The 18,820-nt window shown below is 42.7% G+C and overlaps 1 protein-coding gene across 1 annotated transcript in view; it reads left to right on the forward strand.

Moving 5' to 3' along the window:
• The first annotated feature begins 1,343 nt into the window (after positions 1-1,343).
• The window catches only part of FCHSD2 (FCH and double SH3 domains 2), a 166,958-nt gene continuing 149,481 nt past the window's right edge, over positions 1,344-18,820 (forward strand). The window contains exons 1-2 of the mRNA XM_050913717.1: positions 1,344-1,442; positions 4,298-4,395. Of these exons, the coding sequence (XP_050769674.1) occupies positions 1,422-1,442; positions 4,298-4,395 (119 nt within the window). The 5' untranslated portion in view covers positions 1,344-1,421. The remainder of the gene's footprint in view (positions 1,443-4,297; positions 4,396-18,820) is intronic.

An 18,820-nucleotide genomic window follows, 5' to 3' on the forward strand; every position in this document is an offset into this window, starting at 1 on the left:
CTCCTGTGCACGCCCTGCTCACCCCCTGCGCACCCCCGTGCACGCCCTGCACGCTCCTCTGCACCCCCTGCGCACCCCGTGCACCCTCCTGTGCACCCCCCCTGTGCACGCCCTGCACCCTCCCTGTGCACACCCCTGCACCCCCTGCACACCCCGTGCACCCTCCTGTGCACGCCCTGCACCCCCTGCACCCTCCCTGTGCACACCCCTGCACCCCCTCTGCACCCCCTGCGCACCCCGAGCACCCTCCTGTGCACGCCCTGCACCCCCTCTGCACCCCCTGCGCACCCCGTGCACTCCCTCTGCACCCCCTGCACCCTCCCTGTGCACACCCCTGCACCCCCTCTGCATCCCCTACGCACCCCGTGCACACTCCTGTGCACCCCCTGCACCCCCCTGTGCACGCCCTGCACCCCCTGCACCCTCCCTGTGCACACCCCTGCACCCCCCGCACCCCCTCTGCATCCCCTACGCACCCCGTGCACCCTCCTGTGCACCCCCTGCACCCTCCCTGTGCACACCCCTGCACCCCCTCTGCACCCCCTGCGCACCCCGAGCACCCTCCTGTGCACCCCCTGCACCCTCCCTGTGCACACCCCTGCACCCCCTCTGCACCCCCTGCGCACCCCGTGCACCCTCCTGTGCACCCCGTGCACTCCCTCTGCACCCCCTGCACCCTCCCTGTGCACACCCCTACACCCCCTCTGCATCCCCTCCGCACCCCCTGCACCCTCCTGTGCACCCCCTGCACCCTCCCTGTGCACACCCCTGCACCCCCTCTGCACCCCCTGCGCACCCCCTGCCCCCCCGTGCCCTCCCCGCCCCCCGCCGCCTCCCGCTCTGCCCACGGCGCCCCCCAGCGGCCGCAGCGGGAGCCGGCGCTCCGGGGGGGCGGTGCGGGGCGGGGGGGGGCGTGTCCACCCCGTCTCTCTCTCCTCGCCCGCCACTCTATGGTTGCCGCTCTAGGCGGCTGGGAGGCCTCCGCCGCCGGCGGGGCGGGCTGTTGGCGGGGCGCGCGTCCCCTCAGCGGGGCGCTCCCGAGCCGCGCTCCGCCGCCTCCTTTTTTTTTTCCCCCTCTTTTTCCTTTTTTATTTTTTTTTTCCCCCCGAAGTCGCTCCCCTCTCAGCCCCGTCTCCGCCTTCCCTCCGCCGCCTCCTTTCCCTCCCCGCTCCCTAGGGCCGGGACTCGGGACGCTGCTCGGCGCCCGCCCCGCCGCTGCCCGTGAGGAAGAGGCGGCCTCTCTTCCCCGCTCCCCCGCCCTATCGCCGCTCCTCCCGCCGACCGGGACTCGCCCCAAACCGGGAGGGAGACGGTCGCTGCCCGCTCCTCCTCCTCCTCCTCCTTCTCCTCCTCCTCCTGCAGCGGGGGCCGCATCCTGCTGCCGGGGGGAGGGAATTGATGTGGAGACCCAGCGCAGCACCATGCAGCCCCCGCCGAGGAAGGTGAGGGGCCCCCCGGGGGAGGCGAGGGGGGCTGGGGCTGGGGGTGGGGGGCGGCGGCCGTGTGGGGCTGAGGGCTGTTGCGGGGGGGGGCTGACTGGGATGGGGTTTGGGGCAGGGTGGTGGGGCCTGGGGGTAGGGTATGGGGGGGGGGGGGAGTGGATGAGGGGGTCTGAGGGCACGGGGGGGGGGGGTAGTGGGGAGGGGGGGACAGCAGGTTGGGCTCCGGGTGGGCTGTGTGGTGATGGAGCTTGGAGGCAGGTTAGGAGAGGGAGAGTAAGTGTTAAGAGGGAAGAGGGGTAGGGGAGCGAATTGGGGGTGGTGGGGTCTTGGTGAGAGTGGCCATACAAGGTGGGTAAGGGGGAAATGTCTGGGGAGGGGGGTTGGAAACTGGACATCGGGGGCCATGGGTGGTGGTGGGGTGGGATGGGTCAGGTGTGGGAGATGAGCTCTGGAGGCAGGACAGGGCACGGGGAAAGGCTGGCGAGGGAAGAGGTGCAGGGGGGGGACACAGTGTTTGGTGAGTCGGTATTGGGGTGGCCATGGCTGGACCACCCCCATACCCGATGGAGGTCCTTCAAATGAAGGAGAGCAGTGGCTGGGTAGGGCTGGAAGGGGGTCAATGACTGCAGAGGGCTTGGCTGTGCGGAGGTGTTGAAACAGTCTGTACCGGTTGCGGGGTGCTAGCAGCTGTATTTTGGGGGCTCAGCTGCGTTCGGGTAATATGGTGGGTTGATGCCAACAGCGATGGGTTGGTTGTCTTGGAGCAGAAGGTCACGTCTGGAGTTGATGCAAGGATGCAGGCTATCCCGGCATGTATCAGGAGCGCGGGCGGACAGGGACAGCCAAAAATGTGCAACATATGTGTGATGGGAACGATCTGCAAATGCAGCGGGGAGGCTTTTTTGTGTCCATGCAGTCCATGGGAATATGGGGTGCTTTGCATTAGGGGGGGCTGGTGTGGGTAGAGGCGTAAGAAGGAATGTCGATTTGGAAAAAAGGCTGTTCCTAGTGTGCCTTGTCTGCGTAGGCAGGTGGTTATCTAGGAGACTTGAGCTGTAGTGGGGTCTTGAGCTATGTGTAAGTACTGATACATGGAGATTTATTGGTTAGTTATTTTGAGGGTTGTATGCGATGGTCGGTGTGTGGGGAGAAAGGGGGAGCTAGAGACGGTGAAGCGGGTCTCAGGATGGAGAAGCTGCTCCTTTACAGGCACCGTGGAAGGGAATTTTGTGGTTTTGAGATTTGTGTGTGCTGTGTATTCTTTGTGATGCTGCCCGATTAAGGTGGTTTGGGCTGTAATCAGGTACAGTCCGATTGTCATAGCTCGCCGTAGATGTCTGAGATTTCATGTGTGATGTTGAGATTTCTCGGTGAGGAGAGGAGATTGCAGGGGTTTGCCGGGTGGAGAACTGTATAATAGTGACTAGGAGAGATTGGGAGGGGAGGAAGACTTGAGAGGGAGCGTAAACAGAAATCTCTTGTCATCCCCTGAGCTCCCCAGTAGCCCTGGCAGGCAGCTGCAGTGAAGATCTCTCCTTGGCTTATTCCTGCCTCTCGACCTCTTGTTTTGCGGGTGGACTCTGCTTTTGTTAAACAGTTCTTATTTGTATTTTAGTTTGCATTTGGTGGCTTATTTATATTACATGTGTGTCATTCTTTGCCTATATTATTTCATTTGAGATTATTTCCATTACATGGGTCATCTTGTGTGGGTTTGTTTATTTTGAGTAGGGTTTTTTTCATATACAGATAAAACTGAAAATGCTGAAAGTTCATGTTAAAAATAGACACTTTTTCTGCTTAAAGTCAGGAGCATACATGTGATTTTTTTTTTTTTTTTTGGTATCATGTGAAAAACTTGTCTATATATAATATTGTGATTAAAGAGTGCTTGTTGCTGGGGGATTGTTTTCAGTATTAAAATCAAGGAGGCTTTTGCTAGCTGATGAGATCTAGGGTTTTTTTTTCCTGACTAGCGAAGAAGAGGGAGATTTGTGTCATCTTCCTCTGAATTTTTCATCTCTCTTCCCCCATTACAATAACTGTTTGTCATTTCTGTCCTCATGAATGCATAATGTCTTCAGATACGCTGGTGATCATTTTTTAGGCCGATATGTGGATTCCCGGTGATCACTAGAGGGCTTAAATGCCAAGACCTCTTGTTTTATAAAAACAAGAACAAAATGACCCCAAGGTTCCCTTCCAAAATCAAATCTTTCCTGATACCTGTGCCAATGGTGTTATCTGCCAGTTATCAAGTAGGTTCCCAAAGTATTGAAATCTTAGCTTCATGATCACAAGGTTCAAAGGAAAATTACACCAAAATACTAAAAACGTAAGGCCAACCTTCTGAAGCCTTTTATAGAGGGTTCTCTTCATCTGATGCACAATCAAAAAACAACTTGATGTTTAAGCTGTCTTTAAATGATAGCAATTGTAGGACAGTTTAATAAATTTCAAAATTGTGTGACTTGCGCTGAAGTGCTAAATGTATACACTATAATTTAATATTTTTCCCCTGTGGCCTGCTTTTTCTTTTTTGGTGGGCAAAACGCTTTTGTTGCACACAAGCTACCCTCCCAGGTTTTGGAATAAAATTGCACTTTCGTTAATGGTTAGGCATAAGCATGAGATTCTTGCCATGTGCAGTGTAAGCCTGCTAGGGTGACAGCACTTACTGAAATCAGCCTTTATGAATGTTGCGTAGGGTTAAACTGCACTCTTAACTCTGTGTTCGAATTTTCCACTGAAACGTGCAATTTCAAAATAGATGAAGGACATGAATTGTTTTTTTTCTTGTTGAAATTTGACTTAAACTCTACAGAAAATATATGTGGTCTGTGGTTTTTTTGTAGGTGAAAGTTACACAAGAGCTAAAAAACATTCAGGTTGAGCAGATGACAAAACTTCAGGCCAAGCATCAGGCAGAATGTGAGCTACTTGAAGATATCAGGTAAGGTTACAGAAAATGCTACCAAAATTCCTTTAAGATCCAGTTTTTGGAAGAACATTTGAGTTACAAAACTTCAGGAACTGACGATGGAATTTCCTCTTTGGATTTCCTGCTTTTAGGCTGTTAAAGTTTTGACACAGCTGGAAATTATAACTGGAGCTAACACAATGCAAACCATTTTTTCTTCTCTTCAATGGGGGAAATGTTAAAAAAAAGTCACAAACAACATACAAAAAGCATTGCTCTTTTCAGCAGTATTTCTCTATATAATAGACTAAGACTTTGATTTACCGGTTGTAAGTGGCTGCTAAAATTATTAAAATCTTTTAAAACCACTGATGATTTATGTCTCACTAGAGATAGCTTTGAACAACACTTTTAAATAGATTGTATTTTTTACCAGAAACTTATAAGAAGATATTTGCATTTATAGTTTAAAACTCTGCACAGGTTAATATCAATAGGGAAAATCTACATTACATCAACTGTGGGGGTTTTATTATTCATTTTACCTAATGTGATTGCTTCTCTTGAAGTTAAAAGTTTGCTTTTAACAAAATACGCTGGTAGTGGGTACCTGGCATTATATGGAGAATTAATCATTCCATTTGGAGAGGATCAATTTCTAGGATGGTTCTTCTGTAAAGTATTCAGCAGCAAGTCCAATGCTGTCCTGCACTCTTTGGCAGTGTATAGTCCACCTATTAATTATTTAAATGAGATCTCTTGCTTTATATTGGTATATAAAATGCAAATGTGTTAACTTTGACATACTGTTTGTCTCACTCTCACAGTGTCCTCTTCATAAATCAGAATGTTGAGGCTTGAGCCTTCTCTCCCCTGTTTTTCTTCTGTGGGTGTTGAAACACTTTTTTATATGGGAAAGATCACAGCGTTCATTTCCTTAGATTAAAATTAGTGGCTGTGCAGTGTTTAACCAGCAAATGCTGAGTAATAGGTAACAGACTGATCTAGGGAATTTTTTCCCCCTAGATAGAAACTTATTTTTAGAACATCTAGGCCAGGTACTGCTGCTCTAGTCCAGGTTTTGTTAGCATTTCCTATTTTTCAGGAGCTTATAATCACTTCAGTCTGTATTCTGCTGAAAGACGTCATAAGCATTATTAGCCTGTGGATACAAAAACAGGAAAACACGTGAAAATGCCGGCCTAAAATATTTTTCTGTAATGTAATTTGATTTCTACAGTTAATTTAATTTGTAAATTTTAATGTTATGGATTAAGAAATGGGGTTAACATATTTAATTCACTAACACGGTCACTAAATGTACATAATCTCTGTTCAGCATTTCTGTTGCAAGCAATCTGCATTTGGAGAATCACTGCGTGGATTTACAGATTAGACGTTCTTTAAACATGGAATGATGTGATAGGATATGACAGCTCCATCGTGTCAATGATTTGTTCAAATAGCAGATAACAGAATAAGAGAGAACAAGAGAATTTTTGCTTAAAAACATATGCTGAAACCCCCTCCTATCTTGGTTTGTGATGCAGAGGCCTTTTAATTGCATCTTGCTGTGAAGGAGGAACCGGGCTTTGAAGACTTGGTAGTCTTGATACTGCGGTGGTCAGCGTGTGTCACTCGTGTGGGAAGTTGGGTGTCAACCTCGTCATCCCATTACTTGTGTATTTATGACTGTATTCAGGATATGCAGCCACCGTGATTCCGGAGTGTTCCAGAAAGCAATGCTCACTGGAACCACACACAGGATCTTTTTGTCTCTGGAACGAAGAATTATTTTTATAGAAAGCACCCTGCTGTTATCCAAAAGTATTAAATTTTAACTGAATGCTGTTTGTTTATCAAGACTTGAGAGAGTTCAGGTCCTTCTGTAGCGCTGTTGGAACTTTCAGGCACTGCAAGAGTACAACTTTGTGCTCTTGTTTTAATGCTGCTCTGAATTCTGCAAACTTAACAAAAACTTGTTGCTGCAGTGGCAACAAGAAACTCTGAATACATGGCTTGCACGTTAGTGATTAAGAATGCATATTTTAAAATGTTAAATTATTACAAATAATTACTGTATTTGTTAGCATATAAATGCAAGCATTCAAATAACCTATGCAATACTTATAAGCCATAGTATTTGTATAGGATTTAAAACTCTTAATTACATTTTTTTTTCTATCATTTCAGTTCAGTTTTGTGTACAACTAAAAAGAAGTGATACAAGGAAAAGATCAGAAAGTTCTCTTATGAGTTCTAGCAGAATACATCTATTGTCTAGTATATAGCAGATGATTTTTGGCAGCCTACCAGATCATAAGCATACTTGCCATTCCAATAGCTTTGATATCTTTATGCCAAACTGAGCACTGCTTTAAATGTTTGTAGTTTGAAGGCTTAAACTATGTCATTTGGAGAGGACAAAGACTGAACTACTGTTTATTCCAAACGGGATTCTTCTTGGTCAGGGTTGAGGCATATAGGTGTAACTACCTTTTCTCCAGCCCCTCTGCAGATACTTAATCTCCTTGAGAGCTGTACATAAACAAAACCACCATGTTTATTTAAATCTAAAATATGTCTTCTTTTTGAGCGATAATACAGTGTTTTGTATGCAAGGATGTAGGTTCAGGTCCTGGAGGCTGGGAAGAAAAGGCAACATGTTTTGCTCGTGGAAAGCATAGCTGGGACTTGACAGAACTATGTGCTGGTAGTTGAGTGGAAAGCTTTCCTGGGAGTTGGACAACTTTTGACGCAACATAAAATTCTAATATCTATTAAAACAAACAAAAAAATCAAATCTCCATTGCAGTGTTACAAACTGTGTTATGTTTCTCTTCTCTGTGGAAGCTTAGTAGCAGTAGAGCTGAGGTATCTTTTCATGACTTGACAAGACTATAATAAAAAATGTGTTTTGAAATGTGTTAGCAAATAGGTTTAAAAATACATTTCTGTGTTTAGAATCCCTGTTTGGCTCTTTGTGTTACATTTCTTCATACTTAGTGACTGGGGAATTTGTGGAACAAGTGATTCAGGATGCTTTTAGGATCATTGGCTCAGTTTTAGGCATGACATATGTTTATCTTCTGTAGCTCACTAAAGCTACCATATCCTTTCATGTGGTAGATCTGTGCTGGCATTAGTATAAAAAGACTGTCTTTCTGCAAGTGTGATGGAGAAAGAGGTTTTTCTCCCTGAAAGGTAAATGTAGGCTTTGTTGCTGTGAACCAGAAATCCTTCAGAGTTTCTCTATGGCTAGAAGTACTTCTTCACTCTATCCACACCTGGCTGCTTTTAGGCAGCAAGTTAAATCCCCCCCCCCCCCCCCCCCCCCCCCCCCCCCCCCCCCCCCCCCCCGGGACCAACTGGGTTATGAATGGCTGAATTTATCAGAGGTGTTGGCAATTTTCGTATATTTTATTTTGGTTTTAAAGATGGCCTTATTTGATTGGTGGTAGTAAATGAGTCACACGTAGCGGTCTGAAATTGCCCTGAGTTTGCTGGGACATAGGCGTACTTTCCTTTTGTGTGTGTGCACGTGTCTGCAAAATTGTAAAGAACTCTGTATGATCCACATTTTAATTCAGCTTGGTATTTCTGTAATGTATTTATATGCTATAGACTTTATATACTTGTTAGGTGATAGTTGCTTTACCTTGAACGTTATCTCAAGGCCTGCTTTTCAAAAGAACTTTATATGCCTTTACAGTTTTTGCTAATGTATTCTAAAATGTCTTTCTTCAAACTTCTTTGCTTTCATGTTTTGCCAGCGAGAATGAGGTTGTGGTTACATGGCTGTTTTAATCTGTTCTAAAGTCTGGACTGCTGCTGAAGGGCCAGCTCCACTTGCCAACTATTTCTACTGTCTCCCTGTAGGAGCACAAGGATGGGTGAACCATGTGGATTAGGGAATTTACCGACTTGAAATCAAACCTTCCCCAACTCTTGTCCCAAAAAGGTCTAATTTTTGGATAAATCCATTCCCTGATCCAGCTTGCTGCACGGCTGCACTAGTGCCGCTGCTAGCATGCGAGGTAGGGATGAGTACCTGAGGAAGGAGAGGGAAAGCAAGACTGTGCAGCAGCAGCCCAGGTTCACGGGGGATTAAAGTCACTGAGTAACTGCAGCCTAATGCTCCTGTAGAAGGCACAGCTGCTGCTTTGTGAATTACAGAGCTGGAAAGGCCACCTTATTCAAGTCTTAGCTAAATTTTTGCTGCCTGGATGTGTTGATCCTATGTTTCTTCATCATTTTAAGTCAGTTGACTGTACAGTGTGTTGAAAATAGATGTAAAGATTGCATGAGTTCTGGCTGAGATGGAATAGCAATACAGTCCTTTCATTTGTTGGGCCCCAAATTTAGTTTTTCATCACTTTCAACTAAATTCATAGTGTAAAAGGAATTGCCAAAATCATAGGCTCATAGTCTTCATGTGCTCCTGATATGGATGCAAATAAATGTAGAGATACCTCCTTCTGTTTCTTTCCCTCCTTGTGGTTTTTCCCTCCTTACTTTTTCTCAGTTAAAATATCTTCTCATTGTTCAGTCTAGCATATGTCACAGTGTAATGTATCCTATAAATTCATTCAACTTTTTTTTTGTAAAGCTACATTCTCCTCTCACTCTATTCCTGTGTCATTCGCCTTTCTCCTGCTGCTGCTTTGCCTTTGTGCCCTGTTCTGTCTTCCATCCTCTCCTCCAAAGCTCTGCCCTCTGAAGATTGCTTCTTCCTTCCAATTTGTCAACTTACTTTTTTGTTTTTCCTCCCAGATACTTCATCTCTTCCCCAGTCCTTTCTTTATCCAATTCTGAGCTTGTGAATTTTAATAAGTTCTTGGGCATCACCTCTATTTCTGAGATGCTTTTGTATTTTATGTTCAGCAGTACCACTTACACCTGCTAGGTTTGTTAAGCCTCTGTGTTTACTTGCTAAGTGGGGAGATCTTCTTGTACGTCTTCCTTAACAATCCGAGCCCTTTCTGGTCTCAGATGCTGTTGCCCTGTCAGCTGGGCTGTCGCTTGCTTCTGCTCCGCTGAGACTGTGGAGTATGTGAGTGAGGGAAGAAGGAACTTGCTGGGGATTTGTGTTTATGTGCCCAGTACGAGGACAGAGTACTTCTTCGACGTCTCTAACTTGGTGTCTCATTCCTGTCATAACAAGCCTGAGTGAACAGTACAGATATTTAAAAAAAAAAAAAAGTAAGTAGAAGTATGAATGAATATGTATCTGTAGATAGCTAGTTGCTGCTAGTTTTAACATGTCGTTTTATGTATTGAATTATGCTCCACTTAATAAAGTTGCATGTAACCTTTTGCTATTAATATACTTTGTACTCTCTGGTGGAATTTGACTACACTGCTGTAATCTCACTGATTATGTTGGTAGGTTCATGATAAGGTTTATGGCAACTTTGGCTGTCAGTCAAGCTACTGAAGCAGAAACTAACTGCAGTTCCAATTTTAAATACAGCAGATCTAATATAGCAGCTACAACGCAGATCATTTAACAGATACTGTGTTAGGGAAAAGTCTTGTCACAGTATGGATAACACTGCAGAAGGATAGGTAACTGGAAAAGAAAACTGTAAAAGAGTATGTATTTATATGTGTATATAGCCATATGTATTAGGATGCCATAAGAGATTCTGAAAAATTATGAGAAAGCTTTAGTTTTTGCTGTCCTGAGGCAAAGCGATAGCGAGGAGTTTGCCCTTCTTCCTGTTCTTTCTGGTCTCCAGCTGCAGGGAATGCAATTTGTTTGGATAGTCTTGAACCCTGTATTGGGCTCCAGAGCATGTTTGCCTCTGGCCAATGGGTATCTGATAAGGCCTTCTTTTTAAATTCCTCTCTCTTCATGAGGAGGTCATCTTTTTTCCTTTATACTGCTCAGAAATGTGTCCTTAATTGCCACCTTTCCTTTTTCCTTCAAGGTCATTCAATCCATTCAGCAGATGTAATGCTTGCCTCTGGTGTTTGCGGCTTTATTTAAGTAGGAGCAGAGTGATTTTCTGTGCTTACAGGTTCTGAAATCTGCGACCTGCCAAAGTGGAAAACAGCAGAAGAATTAGAAAAACTCATGAAAACTGTATGCACAATATTGTTTTAGTCTGGGTTTGACTCACACTTGAAAAGGCTTTCCTTGTGTGACTAGTGGATCTAGAGGCTTAATTTTTTTTTCTTTAAAGCTTGCAATTTTCTTACGAGTTGCTGACATTTCTTTCCTCTTGGGTTGATCTTTCTCGCCACTACTGAGTATTGTGAGTTCTTCCCCCCCCCCCCCCCCAAGCTCTGTTAATTAGTTGAGGACACACAGCATAATTCTTTGCTATAACGCTAAGTATGCAGAAATGTCAGAAATTTTGAGAAAAGTTGGTGGTGTTACTTCTGGATAATATTCCATATAAAGATACCACAGAATCTGTGGTCTGGGCACGTTACCTATAATTAGGCAGTCCTTTAATGAGATGCTCGCATTCTTGATGGAATTAAAATCTGGTGATGTTTTGACTGGAACTGTTTGAGGGAAGCTTGGAATGTACTTAAAAAAACTGTTGCCTACTGGGTGTGGAAGTCCAAGTTTTGAGCGAAAAAAAAATAAGTTTCAGTATAAACATAGCCACAGTGTAATGATTCAGGCCCATCTTGGCACAGTGAAATTGAGAAATGGACCACACTCCTTCATTTTTTTTATCCCTGACATACAAAAAGTAATGGATCTCCTGTTTCAGTATTTCTAAGTAGCTTCACAGTTTTTGGTTAACTGATGAAGGTTAAATTGTCAAAAGATAATTCTTTGGGTTTTTTTTTTTGTAGCAGAAGTAATAGTATAAAAAACCAAGAAACCATTTCTCACATCAGAAAGAAAATTAATTTTTTTTTTCTCTGCTTTAGCTTTAAGGTTTGCATTTGAATGAGCTTTTGTTTATTAAAGCAATTCCAACACATGCTCTGGAAGTCTGATTTTGAAGGGCTTGTGTTTCCTTCGAAGCTTTCAGGAGAATTCAGGCTTGTTACATTAGCTGGTGAGCACTGTGCCTTTAGTGTGCATCTGTCTTGGAAGACAGTAAAAAGATGATTCTGGTACTAAGTACATCACATGCATTCTTTGCCAAAGGTTGCATTTTCAGTTTTGACTCAGTGCCCCCTTGTTAAGAATGAATTCTTTAGCTTGCAGAAAGTTGTGTGGGTTTTCTTTTTTTCTGAATTTTATCCGAGTATGGCCTTTCCTGGAGCTATCGTTTTTCACCACAGTGTTGCTTGGCAGAGCTCTAGAAAACCAGCAGTTGCGATGCAGTCCTGTAAAGTTGCCTTTGTTACAGATTTATGGCGACGATCGCAAGGCATAGCTGCAAATTGACCAAGTTAGGTATGTATATTAGAATATATGGTACAGGATAATTTTAAAGGAACAAAATGCTCTTCCTCTGATCCACTCGATCAAACCCAAGCCTGATTCTGTGAGGAAGGCTTTCCCTTTGAGGCTCTAAGTATTTTTAATCCCAACTCTTACTTCCAAAACCCTGTATGTAAGAGGAATTGAAGATGTTCAAGACATACCACAAATGTCATGATATGCTGTATTGGAAAGAGGAAGAGCATTCTTATCATTCCAGACACAATTAGTGTAGCCTGGCTTAATTTCCTATGGTGTTTTGTTGTATTTGTTTCATCTTGTTTGGTGGGAAAGGGTTTATTTTGCAGGTTTTGCATCCTTTGCCAATAGTGCTTTTAGCGTCTTTTGCAGACAGTGCTTTCAGTCTTTTTAGCATAACCTACACAAAGACTTTTGTAAACAGTACCTGCTGTGGCTTGGGACATTGAGGCTGTTAATAGAGGGCACTCCACCCTTTTCATCTAGCTTTGTGGCTGAAGATGTTATTTTTCTTCCCCTCCCTTCCGTGCCAGCCTTGCCTTTCCTCTGGAAGTTATTTTAGACATTCACAGGTGAACATGGAGGTGTGTGTCAGCTAGTGAAGCTGATTTCGTGTTAGTCCGGTTCATGGTCTGCTATATTATCTGTCTTGCGGGCACAGATTCTTGTCTCTTGCCTCTGCGAGAAGGGTGTGGTGAATAGCAGGAGACAGTATTACACCACCAGAACTGGCTTCACTGAAGTGTTTTTGACCATGTGTCAAGCTGGCTCAGAACAAGTTCAATTTTTGTCATGCTGAAAATACCCACTAGCACGTTGTGAACACTGATTCTTGGCAATGCCGATGTTTGTGCCACAGAACTGGAGTTAATCAGAAAGTAAAACCTTGTCCACGGTTCCTAATGCAAACAGCGTCGCAGGCTGGTGTTTCTGAAAAGTGATAATAATAAAAAAGATACCGCTTTTCATAGAAGCTGATATGACTCGGAGAATGTGATAGTTGTTGCTGTATCTGAAGTGGTTTTTATGTTTTTACTAAAAGTTATAATTGGAACCTGTGTGTATTTTGTGTCTCATAAAGGCTAGTTGAACTTTATGTAAAGGACGCTGAAGAACCTCTTAAGAAATTTACAGAATTTATGTTACAGACCTGTTCAGCCAGTCTCCTGATGGTGCATTGTGTGCATTTCCTTTTAATATTTGAGTTTCTGGATTCAGGTCAAGTCCGACTTCGGAATCAAAAGAGAATGGCTGGTCTCCTCTCCCGTCAGGAGACCTTGAAAACCTTGTGCTTTTTCAATGCTAGTGAGCGGGAAGCTTGTCCTGACAAATGAGGGACACAATATTATCAGATCATACCTCATGTAAATACTCTTCATAGGGGAGGCAGAGGTAAAAAGAGAGATTTTTCTTTTTTTTTTTTTTTTCCAGGTAGGGGCCAATGTAGTGTGGTTATCTTGACTGCAGAGAACTTAGTACTGTGTTACTTTGCTTGCCAGCCCTAGCTGGTCATTGAGATCAGCTTTTCCTACTCCTAGTGGACTTTTAACCTGGCTGTCATGTCGTATTACAGTTGGTGATTTGAGTTTTCTGATGAATATGCATCTGACTTTTTTTTTTTTGTCTTAGTAAAGTCAATGAGCTTGTTTAATCTTCTTAGTCGCTTACGGCAGTATGAAAGCACACAAAAAAGGTGTTCTGCATTCATATTTTTAAAAATGGGCTGTAAAAAAAGGGCAAAACCTAATCAAACCAAAGTTATTCCAGTCAAGTATTTGCAGTAAACGAAACTGGTTTATAATAGCTCAAAGTAGTGTTTTTCTGTTTTTTACAGGAGGTTTTAAAATTTTAATAGCATTTTTCCAAAATGCCTAGTAGGAATACATTAAGTTAGAGGCTTTTTATTGAATTAATGTTTGTAAGTGTTCGGTTGTGTTTATTTCTGAAATAAACACAACGTTTCCAATTAATACTTGAGGAAAGAGAGTAAAAGTAACTAAAAAAAAAAAAAATCTGTTGAAATCTAGGTTTTTTTCCTGTGCGCTATTGTAAGCATGTAGATTCTATTCTTAGATTTTTAAAGTTGTTCTTAATGTTTGGAGATGTTCCTTGTAGCAGTCTTTTGAGATACTTTGCGTATTGCTTTCTTTGTGCCTGTGAGAATGCGGTTAGGTCCAATCTCCAGTGGCTCCAAGAAGGTTGTTCACACACATCTCTATCCTCCTGCGCTTTCTCCAGCAAGCATCCTTTTAATGAGAAAGACAAAACGCGTTGGTGTCTAATTTTATGAGAAGAGCCCAGCCATGCAGAAGACTTTCGAAGATTTATGGTGGTAAAGCCACTAAGTATAGTTATTTCTAGCTTGTGTGCCAGATGCGAGCCAGTGTTAGGGAAGAAAATTTTGGCACTTGTGACCATGTTTAAATACATACAATACCGAGCGTAAGTAAGTTACTTTTTTGGCTCTGCTATATTCTGTATGCATATTTGGAGGGGAGAAAAAAAGAAAGGAGGCAAAAAACCCAAACAAGCCACAATTTTTCTTGAGGGTGTGATACTCTAAGATGATCTCAGATCAAAAGTGCTTTTAAAGATGTTTGAATATAAGAGTAAATGAATTTGTATATTTTGTGACACATTCTTGGCAATATTTGGAAAGGCTGGAAATTTGAGAAATTACTTAAAATTATTTTCTAAGGGTATAAAAGGCGGAAGTACTTTGGTTTTAATTCAGAGTTTGAGAATGACAGAGGTGAGGGCCTGAATTTTTTTAAAAATGAAATAAAATTGACCCAAACACTTTTCAGACTTTCAGCAGCATAGTAAAATAGTTGTATCTCTTGACATAACTGTGAATTTCTATCTTGAAACATTACCACGTGTTAGGCTGCTGAATTGCTGTTAATGTTTGATCTAAAAATCAATGTCTGTCCATTCGAAAACCAGGCAGAGATAGAGGAGGGAAGCTAGAATGACTTGTGAATTAAAAAAAAAAAAAAAAAAATCAGAAAAGCAATAATAGGCAGCATTACAGTGTCTTGATTTCTAGCAGCTGCTTTTCATACTGTTGGTGTCTACCCAGCCTGGTTTTAGCCTGTCTTATCTCTAAATGTACTTGCTCATTTTCAGCTGTGTTGCCACTAGTGAAAAAGGGTGTAGATGGCAGCGGCTTTACATGTTATTTTAATATGCTTGTTGTTTATGAAGTTTTCTTTCATGTTAATTGATTTTGTGTGATTGTTTCTAATTATCTCTGTGTGATCTAAGCTGACCAAATAAGAGGACAAGTAAATATAGCTGCCAAGTAACACCTAATTAGAAGTAGGTCCTGCTTTTGAATTTCCTCTTTATCTTCTCATTCTGCCACTCTTCTTCTCAACGCTGTTAGCCTGCGTAGTTGTGTGAGAGACATACTACACAGGTAAAGTGTTCACATTTCCTGTACAAGATCTGCTACAGTATTTATGTGCTTATATAGTTGGGGGAAACCAAGCCATTTCTGGGAATGCTAGTATTACTGTCAGGATTCAGTTCCATCCAAATTACAAGAAGGAGAAGCAGCAAATTAAGGAGAAGCAGCAAATTAAGAGAGGACCATAACAAGGTTTTTTATAACATGAATCATAACAAAGCCCAGAGCTTTGAATTTTAATAAATGTATTTTACCAGCTCCTGGAGTATTGGTGTAAGGTGATAAATTTAAGTTAATTCACTATACCGGCAATACCAGAATACATAGGTGCTCTTTAAAAATAGATGTGCCTCCAAGGTGTCTCCCCTGGGGTGTCTAACCAGTAAGAATTTCAGACTCTGCCCCACCTTTGTTCTGCACTGCAACTCTTGCCTTGACAGAAGCAGCTGTTTTCTGCTTAGGTGAGGAAATGAAATTGCATGCAGCAGTTAGTCTTGCTGCCTCCATTTGATGTTCTACCACTCTCTGCTTGTGTGTAGCACTGCTTTACAATTTGGCGTATGGGGAGCAACAGTTGTAATTTGTCCTTCCTGATACTGGATTGGAGGAGATAGTTCGGTGACTGGAATGATCTCTCCCCCCTGCCGAGTTCTGCAATAAAAGCTATTGAGGTGACTTGTGTTTCTTTAATGTGTGTCAGTCTGTATCTGGAAATACCTTCAGACAGAATACTGGGGAGCAGGTCTTGCTGGCTTTGCTCTCCAAATTGATAAAATGCAAGCTAACTGTGATCCACAAGTTCATAGAATCATAGAACAGCCCAGGTTGGAAGGAACCTCGAAAGACCATCTGGTCCAACCTTTTGTGGAAAAGGGAGCCTAGATGAGATTACCTAGCACCCTGTCCAGTCGCATCTGGAAAACCTCCAGCAATGGGGACTCTACCACATCCCTGGGGAGGTTGTTCCAGCAATTGATTGTTCTCCCTGTGAAAAATTTCATTCTTCTATCGAGATGAAACCTCTCCCAGTGCAACCTGTACCATTGCCCCTTGTTTTCTCCATGTGGCTCCTTGTGAAGAGAAGTTGTATGACCATACTAGACAACAAGGAATCAGAGAGGTGGGACCTTCTAGTTTAGGCTCAGTGGTAACATGGCCAGTAGTATTTATGTGTTTTCAAGTAGAGGACGACAAAACTCTACTTTTTTTTTCCTTGCCTCCCTTCAGTGCTGGAAATGACAAGAGTGTTGAATGGGACTATGTGTCTGGAGCAGTAGCAGTGTTGAAATAGCATATCTATATAGCAAGGTAATGTGGTGTAGGAATGTGGGTTGTAAAAGCTGAATGTTGTGCATTTCAATACCTCATAATAAGAGAGAATGTAATTCTGTTTACTGAAATAATCCTTAGGTTGTTTAAAAACCTTTTGCTACTAGACAATGTTTTTTTTCTCTTTCTCTGTATAAAAGCAGCTGGTAAAACTACTACAGTTGATCTCTTTGAAACTTTGATAATCCAGACAGGGAAGAAAATGCCTGTAGTGTGGTTTTTTTGGTTGTTTGGTGGGGGGGGAGTTATCCTACTTAGGCATACCTGGAAAAAAGATAATAGAAAGATGTGTGAATTATGAGCAAAAAGATTGAAGGCTCATGATTTGATTTCCCCTCTAGATGTTTGAGCAATCTCATCTTTTCTTTGCAGTTAAAAGAACACTCAGATCTCTGTATAGCAAACATGAATATTTTTGGAGTACTGAAGTATTTTGTATAACTAATATCTTTGGGTCTGTTAGCGGGAGTTACAGCTATTCCTTGTATTCCACATTTTCTACCCAATAGTAGAAAAGAGATGAAAGAAAAGTAATTTCTGCAGTTTCTTTGAGCAGTTGCAGTAAGACTAGTTTGTATCTGCTGCTTAGCTATTTTCTGTGTGTTTCAAATATAAGTGAAGAGCTCAAAAGTGTAATGATCTGGGAGGTGTTGAGTCTTTTGAATCACTGTATATGTAATGGCAGACTTGGGAAGTGCACTAGTTCTCTTTGGGCATCTGAATTTTTTCCCTGTGCTTGCTGTGTGAAAGGTGCAGAAGCATTTGATACGATGCAGTGACCAATGTGCAGGCTTTCAGGGTAGCATCTGCTTAAAAACTTCTGATGTATCAAAATGTATGCAGAGCTTAAATGATATGCGCTATGTTCAAATAGGTTAAAAAACCCCCAACCAACAAAACCCCCAAACTTTAAAAAATGTAAATCTGTATTTCTATTAATCTATGTAAAAGCAGATTTTGGTTAGTTACTATGAGCTAATCAGTTGCATAGAAAACAAAGCAAGCCATATACTGTATTTTTTCTAAGCATTTGAAGCTTAGGCTTTTCTGCTGAGGTGGTGAACATGATCTTTGTTATTACATGACTCTTTCATTTGTAAATCTGCATAATTTTGATGCCAGTATCCAAACGCTAGTTGAAGTTGGTATTCCAGTCTGTCTGTCGCTGGGGGAGAAGTGACTGTACTATCTCTAATGCCAGGGGAGTTAAATCCTCTGTTTCTACTGCTTCTGTAGCAGCTACTGGGCATTAGGTACTCAAGAAATAGTATAAAAATCTACATAAAGAGTTTGAGCATCATCTAGTGTGTTGCTGAAACCTGATAAAAATGTTCTTTAATTCTTTCTTCTGCATGTGCTTCCCGTTTGTGCTCCCTTTTCTTTTGGTAAGAGGTTGCTCTCTTCCTTTTCATCTTTATAAATGTGCATGAGTGCAAGTAGGAGTGAAGGTATGTTTCTTTTACTCGAAATCAAGGATGGTGATGTTGTTATTCCTGATTTCCTGGGGAGACTTGGACTTCGGACCAGTTGCATTTTGTGTCCTGCAGCCAAGGTTTACCATTACTGCAGAGCTCTGCTGTGCCAGAGGAATGTGACTGTTGACAGTGGTCTTTGTTCTGGAGTTTGGGGTAGTCTTTTAAACACCTCGGGCCTAGATTGTGGAGCACGTTGAGTTTTGGTCTTCCCTGAAAAGTTCGTTTTACTTAGCAGGGGTGCTTTGATGTTCTCTGCTTGCTGGAGCTGATTAATGCCAAGTCCTTCGCATGGAGGTGCACTGCAATGCTGCTGTCCAGTTAATAACTGAGACCAGATCTTTTCAGCCAAAGAGATATTATTGTGAATCCAGATGCAGCCAAACACATTTCTATGCTCAAGTGAGCAAACGGATCTCCCTGCTTTAGAAGTCTTTCTGTTGAAGTTTTGATTTTTTTTTTTTCTTTCTAAATTTAGCAGGTTCGTTCAATATTATGCTAGATGAGGGCTGGGCCCTATTTTGTTGACATAGCTAGCTAGATGTTTGAGACACGTTCTGCCGTATCTTCACGTAGCTGTGCTGGAGAACTCCCAGCGCAGAGGCAACCTGTATTAACAACGGTGTTCTGGTTTTACTGTAGCGTTTCGTTCAGGAAAAATAGTCTAACTATATGATGCTCCCCCCTGCCCTGCCCCCAAAAGTGCTGTTTTCATAAATGAATTTCCAATAGAGTTATATTAAAAACTGATTCTTAATTCCCAGTTAAGCACCTGAGCTGTGTTTGCCCTTGGGGAAGATTATCCTCTGTTGGTCTTCCTGTTCTGAGGTGTTTGTAGCAGCTGATGCTACTGCACATAGTGATCAAGAT

This window comes from Gymnogyps californianus, chromosome 1, assembly GCF_018139145.2.
Source record: "Gymnogyps californianus isolate 813 chromosome 1, ASM1813914v2, whole genome shotgun sequence".
Lineage (NCBI taxonomy): Eukaryota > Metazoa > Chordata > Aves > Accipitriformes > Cathartidae > Gymnogyps > Gymnogyps californianus.